Source organism: Trichechus manatus, unplaced genomic scaffold (assembly GCF_000243295.1).
Source record: "Trichechus manatus latirostris isolate Lorelei unplaced genomic scaffold, TriManLat1.0 scaffold00061, whole genome shotgun sequence".
Classification (NCBI taxonomy): domain Eukaryota; kingdom Metazoa; phylum Chordata; class Mammalia; order Sirenia; family Trichechidae; genus Trichechus; species Trichechus manatus.
Genome location: NW_004443997.1, coordinates 4,230,335 through 4,239,964, shown reverse-complemented (window position 1 = coordinate 4,239,964; position 9,630 = coordinate 4,230,335). Strand labels below are relative to the sequence as shown.

The window sequence follows — 9,630 nt, the reverse complement described above, 5'->3', positions numbered from 1 at the left end:
ATAGTTTCTCATGAAACAGTAGTACACATGTTGTTTTATGACTTTGGTTAACAACCCCACAACATATTAACCCTCTAAATTCTCAACCTTTTTTCTAGTCCAGAAGTTTTTGGAAAAACACTTTTTTTTTTTTTACTTGCCCAGAGAGAAAGAGAACAAATTACTCAGGGACACCTACTGCTTCACCAGCCAAGAATGAGGGTCTCGTGGTTTTCCTAAAATGATCCTGAATTGACTGCCGGCGTGAAAAGGAAGCACGACATGGACTCACTGCCCGTGGGAGAACTGTGCACAACTCTCACAGTCCCAGAGAAAAGCATCATTATTTTGAAACACGGAGCAGCACTCTGCTCATCAGATGCCATCGGATCTCTCCTGAGTCTTTTCCAGATGACTCAAGACAGACTGCTGTGCTGAATTTGCGGCCTGAGTGGTCTGTGCAACGCTCCAAGGAAGAAGGCAGGCTCTAAGATGTGCAGGGTACAGAGAGGCTGTGGATGCGACCATCTCACCCAGCGCAGTCTTCACCCACAGCTACCTCATCCAAAAGCACAATGTCCGAGCAGCGGACTCACCCTACTCAGGCCCCCAGAATGCAATACTCCATAGCCTGGCACCCTGTGTGAACGCCCTCTCCAGCACCTCCCCTTTGTATAACACAGGACTGTGTGTTTATGGCCACCTCCCTCAACACACTGTAAACCCTAGGAGGACAGGAACTGTGTCTGTGTTATGCCCCCCCGATGCTCTGTGCCATCCCCTTGACTGAGAAGACTGAGTGTCCACTGTGTGCCAGCTACAAGGAATGAGTGGACTTCTGCTGGACTAACGTTTTGTCAGCAGGAGCTGTGTTGTTAGCTGCTGTCGAGTTGGCTCCAACTCATGGCAGCCCCATGTATAACAGCGAAAGGTTGCCAGGTCCTGTGCCATCTTCATGATTGTTCATATGCTCGAGTCCACTGATTTTAAGTGGCCAACGGGTTAGCCATTCTCTGATCACTCTACATCTATTCCAAGGCCTCACTTCCACCCTTGACTTCCCATTCACTGAGGAACGTTCAGCCTGTATTTTTGTAATAAGAGGTAAAACCAGAGTGATGGAATCAATCATCAATACTTACATTTTCAATACTGTTTCTTCTGCCCTCACTGTGCCTCTCAGTTTCTGTGTTACAATGAATTTCTAGAATTCATTTCTTTAGGAAATCCAAGGGGCCATTGTGATTTTAAGGGCCCTCCAACCTAGGAGGCTTATATTCCAGCACTATAGTGGACAATACTGTTGTGATCCATTGACTAATTTTCAGAAGTAGGTTGCCAGGCCTTTCTTCCTAGTCTGTCTTAGTCTGGAAGCGCTAATTAAACCTGTCCACCATGGATGACCTTGCTGGTATTTGAAATAGCGGTGGCATAGCTTCCAGCATCAGAGTAACACACAAGTCACCACAGTACCACAGACTGACAGATGGATGTGTGAAAATAATACATCTAAATGAGCTTCTAAGTAGATGGCATTTTTCTATCCACACTGTTGGCTAGGAAAATGTTTCTAAGGATATAGTAGTAGCACTGTCCCTGAACCACACTTACCACATGGCCTGGACAGACACGGGCTTAAAGACGTGCAGCCTTCCCGCTGTGCTCACGCTGAATCCACTGAGAGAGAAAAACAAAAGGAGAGACAGCGTGGTGAGAAACCAGGCCCTGCAATCAAACCACTTCGAGATGACAGGAGCAGGCCCACCACGGGCACTCCGAGAACAAGCGTGTCTCTCCTGCTGTCTCATGAGGTTCTATGGAATCTGCTGATGCAGAGACAGGACGAGAGCAGAAAGAGATACATTCCCAAATTATGAAGACTTGTTTTTCACCCAGCAATGTGAGTTCTACCAAAAACTGAAGGCCTGGCAGAGTGCAAGGGATCGGCAAGTGTGTGATGACTTCTTTTTCCTTCCCCACAGCTGTTCCACCCCACCCGCTTCTTCCCGCTCTGTACACCCCCGCTTCTTTTGGGTAACTGCATGGAAAATACATGAATGGAAAACACTAAATTTTTCAAAACGAGTATTTCCTCCTAATACCACCACTTTAACAAAGCAAAATTTAGTTTTTCCCTTCCTGTCCTATCTATGAGGCAACGTAACTTTTGCTCGCCTGCAATCCCAGTGTAGAGGCAACTTCCTATGCGGCTTCTTTCATCAGAGCACCAGGTATTTCCCCCGGGAGCTAACGCACGCTGGACCCAGACAGCCCTTCATCCCTTGTCCACTTGCCCAGGCCAAACAGAATAAATTCCTCCTCTACAGCCTCTAGGTGGCACCTGAAACCTTGTTGCACCTGTTGGTTGTATGTCTCTCCCCCGATGCTCACAAGGACTGTGAGCAGGTGCTGTGGCATATTCACCTGTGGACCTTCAGGGACCAGCCGTGTGGAAGGCACATTGTGAGTATCCACTTAACAAATCAAGGTAAACGATCGAGTATTGTTTACTCTGTTGCTTTTCTTCAACTCTGTACAGTAGTAGCAAGTCTCCTATAACATATTTCCTCTGATACTTCAAGACCTGAACTCCCTTAGATAACGTCCAAAACGTACCCTTCCTTGTGCAGCTCACGACAAGCCAATATTATTTCTCCTAAGGCTGCTAACATAAAGGTTGACAGTTCAAACTCACTCAGGCCACTCTACGGAAGAAAGGCCTGGTGATCTGCTTCCATAAACATTGCTGCCAAGAAAACCCTATGGGGCAGTTCCCCTCTGTCACATGGGGTTGCCATGAATCGGAATGGACTCGACAGCAACGGGTTTGATTTTGTTGGTTGTGATAAATACATCACATGGGTGGTTCTGCCGCTAACGTTAACCTCAGGATACCCAGACCAACTCATGTTTCAAAGGCATGTTTGAAAAACTCTTTTAGAAAACTCTCCTTACCCATCTCCGTCCAGGTGGATTTTCGTGTCGCTCCACAGTCGGAGCACCATCCCGATGGTGCAGCTTTGACTACATGGGAGGAAAGAGAAGATGTCTGGAGTTAGCATCCACTGGCTTACCCTCGCAGTCCTCCCTCTCTTGGCCTCTTATCAGCCTTTCCAGCCCATGACAGGTGACACTACTCCACCTGGGACAGGCTGCTAGGCTCTCTGGGCAGGGACCATTCACCACTGAATTCCAGAAGACACAGGTCTGGGATGGTAGCTCTAGAGGGGGGTGCCCTGTAACCTCTGCTTGGACCTGCTTCTCCTAGAGTTGCCCCCACATTGGCTCCCACCTGTGGTCAGAGTCACGGAGTGCTCTGACTGACCCCATCATGCCACAGACAGAAGGTAGTAGCAAGGAGCCACCAGCTGACCTCATGCCAACATTGCAGTGGGGGCTGAAGCCACTCAGGGTGGGCATGCTGCTGGCAGAAGGCCATTCACACTCGGGGGCACACAAGGAAGGCATGGTGACCTACTCCAGCCTCCTCTGTTCTAGCAGTACAGGGGGGAATGCTAACACCATTATCGGGGTTCGTTTTTGGAAATAAAAGCTTTTGTGTTGCTGTTGTTTTAAACACCAGCTTAATCTGGTTTTGCTTTGCCCATCCCAACAGTGAAATGATCCTGAACGACACTAGAGACGGGCGCCACTGGAGAATCCAGAGCGGGAGGGAGGGCTTTATCAGAGGGTCTCTTCAGATTATGATGAAAACCCTCTAGGCATTTATGAAAGAGTCGTCTTGTGAGAAACCGCTGTAACCACGCCAAGGGTCAGCACTGACACCCACCAGCAATCTGGAACTTACATCTCTGCTACCACTTAACAGCGCTTCGGGGAGGAATGTTCTGTGCCTGCTCTCTGAGCCAGACCCTCCCCCAGAGCAGTGCCAACCTGGCAGGCTCTTTTCGACCCTCTGCTTCTGTCTCGCTGGGTGAACTGGTTTCAAGCCCTTTAGATTAAGGCAAATTCTCAGGTCCCTCCCTGCAGTCCTACCCATTCCTGATGGGTAAGAATTGGGTTTCCTTTGTAGAGCTGCAAAATAAAAATCACACTAGGCTCAAGAAGCCCCTGGGGCTACTCGGCTGTGTTGGTGCTAGGAAGAGGCAAGGAGGAGAGCACTAGGAGCCCAACATGGGCCTGCGACAGGCCTAGGGGAGCCTGCGGTGAGTGCTCTGGACCACGGTGGGCAGGCCTCTCTGCAGCACTGACTGTCCACACCAGGGGCGGGTACTGACATGTGAAAACAGCCCAGACAGCAACAAGGAACACAGGATCTGGGAGCCCAAGGCCCTGGCCCAGCTGAGCCTGGCTTTCCCGTTTGCTGGCTGGAGACCTTGTCTGAGGAGGAATTGTCAGGAGGGGATCCTTCCTAGGCAGGCACAGGCCAAGGGCTCAGAGTCCAAGCTGTCCATGTGACACAGGGACAGCATCCAAACTGTCCTCCACTAGATACAGCGATGAGGAGGATGCTGCTGACCGTGCACACACGGGGCACAGGTCCACAGAGGACTTCTGCACACTCTCAAAACGGAGACAGAACAGCAACCAAGGTCGTGCCTGCGACAACTCTGCCAACTCCCGAGCATCCCCATAGCTGTTATTTTGTGAGCTTCCAGCATTTCTTAGTGATTGTTGTTAACTGCTATCGAGTTGGCTCTGGCCCATGGTGGCTTTATGTATAACAACGAAACGCTGCCCAGTGCCCTCGGTGATTAAGAGGACAATCTTTACAATGAAGCAGGGTCTGTGTGTTTATATACAAGGGAAGAAGGAAGGAACATGCAATGAGGGAAACTGAGTCCTTTTAGATGAAGAATGACCCCACAGGATAAAGTGGATCGGGACAACTATAAGGGAAGAAAGCAGGTTCCAAGGCCCTGGGGCCTGGACCACCAGGGAGAGAGAAGTCAGGTGACCTGCGACAGGATTCAAGGTCCAAGCAGAAGGCCTGTCATGAGGTCCCATTTGTGGAGGTCCCAACAGACTGTAAAACACTAACAAAGAGAGGACAGCTTCATATACTCATGACGCTCAAAATGTTCCCACATCTGACACAAAAAAATAATCCAAGATGAAGCCTATGGGGTGGCTGTTCTGGTCCCCTGAGGAAGCAGGTGCAGAGACAAAACTCTCGCAGTGAACTCGTGGGCCTGCTGCAGCGTCACCATTCCAATGCCAGATTCTGTAACGCAGTACTGGAGTCCCTCTCACTGGAACCCACTGACATCATCCTCTGGGGGCAATGCTTATCTCTCTTGTTTTTTTTTGGAATAAGGAAACAAAATCTCACGGCAGGAATTTAGAAAAACAAGCGTATCATGCTCTCTGCAGGCCAAAGGCTTCTGGTGAGGACCAGGACTTCGCTTCCAAGCCAGGGGGTGAATACCAGAGCCTGGCACTGGCGGGTGGGGTGTAGAAGGATGCCCAGTTCCTGCTCCCCTGTAGCACATGGGCTTGAAGGATGGCTGCTTCAGGTCTAACAGTAGGAAGGTCTCCTCAGTCCCCACGTACCCTCGGGGGGCCCTCGATCCCCCTCCTCTAACCATAGGGGCCCAGCACTGACCTTGGATGTGTGCCTGCAGCAGGCTGTGGCTCCGGCTCAGAGAGCTGAGGGGGGCGGCTGGCCCGGGAGCACAGTGTGCAGTGGGGGCAGGAGAAGCACAGGGGGAGGCGGTCATGTGGGACTCAAAGCCAGGGTGCAGAGGGGAGGGAGGGGAGGAAAGGACTGAAGGGAAGGGCACTTCAGAGTGTGGGTGGGAATGAGCACCCAGGCCTGTCAACCCAGCTGGCTGAAGAGTGAACTTGGGGTACACATGTGAGTGTCTAACCATACATTCATGACCTTGAGATTTCAAACTGTGTGAGAGCATGGGCCACCTCTGTCATGTTCCTGATGCAACCTCAGGCCCCAGCAGGTGCCTGGCAAACTGCAAGTACTAGAAAGTACACACATGATCCATCTATGAATGGATGAAAGCATGAACAATGGGGTGTAGATGAGAGAGCTCCAGTCGGCATATCAGGAAAGGAAGAGTGGGTCTACACTGCAGGGCTACAGTAAAAGACCGCAGTCTGAGTCCCAGCTCTGCTACTTGCTAGGATGGCCTTGGCTCAATCACTTCAGGCGCTCTGAGCTTCTGTTTCCTCATCTGTAAAACATGACTTAGGGAGACCTACCCCCAGAGGGAGCTGCTGGGTGGCGCAAACGGTTATTAACATACTCAGTCGCTAACCAGAAAAGTTGGAGGTTTGAGTACCTCCAGAGGCGTTCCTGAATAAAAAGGCCCGGAGATCTACTTCTGAAGAATCAGCCACTGGAAACCTTACGGAGCACAGTTCTATTCTGACACACATGGGGTCACTATGAGTCGGAATCGACTCAGCAGCGACTGGTACAACTGGTACCCCCATAGGGCAATTTAAGGATTAAATGAGATGTTTCTGAAGGCATTTTGTAAACAATGCTGTGCTCCACAGCTTAAGCAACAGAGACGACTGGAGGAGAGCTAGGCTTCTGTGAAATTCCAGAGGACAGGATCGAGATGAGCACACTCCACAGGGAGGGAGACTGCAGTTCAGGATCAGAAAGCATTATTAGAAAGAACCACACAGGGTGAGGAAAGTTCCTGCCCCCAAAGGGATTCAGAAAGGCTGGATAATCATCTGAAGAACAAGTATAATGGCGACAGTGTTAAATACTAAACACCTCTTCGCCCCACAATTGTAAGGAAAATGGCCCAAAAGGCGGGGCCCTGACCATTTCTGAGAGTACTGCCCGCAGTGTCCTCACAGGAAGGACCAAGCCCTGGGAAGAGCCCTAGATAAAGCACCAAGCCCTCGAGTCTCCAAAGAGCTCTTCAGAGCTCGCTTCCAAAGACCTCCAATGTTATGCTACAGATTCTTCTAGATGCTTCTAGATTTCCCAACCAGTCCAAGGCCACAGATTCCAGCACAAACCGTACCTCCCCCTGTGTACCCCCGAGAAGTTTCTCGTTTTGCTATTACATGCTGAAAAGAGTTATGAAAGAAATGTCTGCCTCTTGCAGCTGAGTTCCTTCCCTTTTTTATTCACTTATTTCTAACACGCATGTAGTTACCAGCAGCTGGTCAGCTCTCTCAAAGGAACAAGACAAGACCCCACAGTCATCACGCTGTTCATGGCCTCTGCAACTTTGTTTTCTTCTGTCAGTTCCTCCTGAAAGGCTCTTCACACATCTCCCTGCTCTGCTCCTACCCCTGAGCTTGCCCGATCGCCCACTGGTCCTTTAAGACCTGGCTTGGGCATCATGTCCTCCAGGAAACCTTTGGCGCGCCCTCTCTACGCCCACCCTCTCCTGTGTTCCCACAAAGCCCTGCGGCATTTCTCCATCACTCAGCGTTTATCACCCTAGACTCCAAGTACTTGGTGGTTATGGCTGTCTTCCTTGCTCAGCCGATGGGTTCTGAGGTCAAGAACGATGTGTACTATTGTTTCTTTGTTTATCTGGGCCAAGCCTATTGCCTCATATGCTGGGGAATGCAAATAAATTGTTTGCTTAATGAATGAGTAGGCAAATGAACAATGAATAAAAGGAGTCTATTCGAACATAGTTTTAACAAATCCAGGTTTTGCAATGATCTCATACACATTAATTTATCCTAGATGAGATGAGCTCTTCATCCTCATTTCACACACATAATAGAGTCTATGATATAACTCACTTGGCCTCTAAACAAGTTACTGGGAAACAAGCCTCTCTTAAAGCATCTGACAAAGGATCTGATAACAAGTACTTAGAAATCTGTCTTAGTTATCCAGTGCTGCTATAACAGAGATATCACAAGTGGATGGCTTAAAAATTTTTTTTTGTTTTCTCACAGTTTAGGAGGCTAGAAGTCTGAATTCAGGATGCCAGCTCTAGGGGAAGGCTTTCTCTCTCTGTTGGCTATGAGGGAAGGTCCTTGTCTCTTCAGCTTGTTTCCTGATTCCTTGGAGATCTCCATGTAGCTTGGCATCTATCTTCCCCCATCTCTACTTCCTTAATCTGCTCCTTTTATATTTTCTAAGAGATTGACTCCAGACATGCCTAATCTTGTCTCATTAACATAACAAAGACAACTCATTCCCAAATGGGATTATAGCCACAGGCAGAGAGGTTACGATTTACAGCACATATTTTTAGGGGACACAATTCTATCCATAACAGAACCCATGGACTGTCAATACTGGATAAAGCACTTGATATGATGCCTACCAATCCCATGTATTCCTATAGCACCTGTGTTAAACGTCCAATCACTGTCTAACTCTTCTAGCCTCTCAGCAGCCTCTGAGCATCCTCAGAGCAAAGACTGGGTCTAGCACAGAGCCTGGCACACAGGAGTGGACTTGGTGGGCCCTTCCCTTCCTGGTGCCATGGTTACACCCCGCCGTCTATCATTATGCCTCCCACCATTATCTTCCGCAGGGATGGGACCATGGAGACCTTTTTCCAGTAGCAACTCTTGTTCCCATCTATTATGGACTGAGTGTCCCCTCCAAAATACATACTGAAGTCCTAGTCCCTGTACCTGCCGATGGGATCCTGTTTGGAGATAGAGGTTTTTCTGTTATGTTAATGAGGCCATACCAGAGTAGGGTGGGATATAAACCTAATCACTTCTGAGTTATAAAAAGAGCAGAACAGACTCAGAGACACACGCAGAGGGAAGATGCCACATGAAGACAGACACACGGCAGATGCCTCTAGAAGCCCAGGAACGCCAAGGACTGCCAGCTGGTACTAGAAGCTGAAATAGACAAAGAAGGACTTCTCCCTTGAGCCACACCCTGAATGCAGACTTCTAGCCTCCTGAATTTTGAGAAAATAAATTTCCCTTCTTTAAAGCCGTGGTATTATAACAGCAGCACTAGGTAACTAGGACACCATTCCAGAAGAGAACCACCCTCCCCGTCAGACTCACCTTTCCTTACTGGAAAAGTCGACTCCCAGCAGGATGTTCTCCTCTGTGTCCTGGCGCCCGCTGCTGTACACCACCACCATGTACCGGACGCGGTCGGTCCAGGCGCTCTCTAAGCGCACGGCCTAGACCGGGGAAAGACCTTCCATGGTCAGCCTTTCAAGGCGGTACCCCACATCCCTTGCCAAAACACAGTGAAGAAGTTTTGTTTTCCACCTTTTCCCCCTGTGAATTTAGGAATTAAGATGAAATTCTTGAGGGTGAGAACCATGTCTCATTTAGATCCCTATCACCAGGGACAGTGGCTGGCTCTGAGGGGCACTCAAAGTTTGGTAAGTGAGTGACCAAACGAAATCCAGAAAAGGAAGATTCCAATCTAACCCAGGCTAACAGAAAGATCTGATACATTCTTTCACTGCCCTGCCTGGAAGCTATGCCATTGGTATTTCAAATACCAGCACAGTCACGCATGGTATGCAGGTTTGAACAGGGCTTCCAGACTAAGACAGACCAGGAAAAAGACCTGGCGATCTACGTCCAAAAATAAGGCAAAGAAAGCCCTATGGATCACAACAGAACACTGTCCTATTACCAACAATCATGAAGATGGTACAGGATTCGGTAACACTTCATTCTGTTATATGTAAGGGCACCATGAGTCGGAGCCAACTCAACAGCAACTTACGACCACAATGGAGAGACTTGATA

General features: G+C 49.1%; 1 protein-coding gene across 1 annotated transcript in view; it reads right to left on the bottom strand.

The window, feature by feature from the left end:
• SSH1 (slingshot protein phosphatase 1) overlaps positions 1 to 9,630 on the bottom strand; it is a 79,260-nt gene that overhangs the window by 21,250 nt on the left and 48,380 nt on the right. The window contains exons 5-7 of the mRNA XM_004378995.2: positions 8,926 to 9,047; positions 2,935 to 3,003; positions 1,591 to 1,656 (exon numbers count right to left, since the gene is read on the bottom strand). Coding sequence (XP_004379052.1) covers positions 1,591 to 1,656; positions 2,935 to 3,003; positions 8,926 to 9,047 — 257 coding nt within the window. The remainder of the gene's footprint in view (positions 1 to 1,590; positions 1,657 to 2,934; positions 3,004 to 8,925; positions 9,048 to 9,630) is intronic.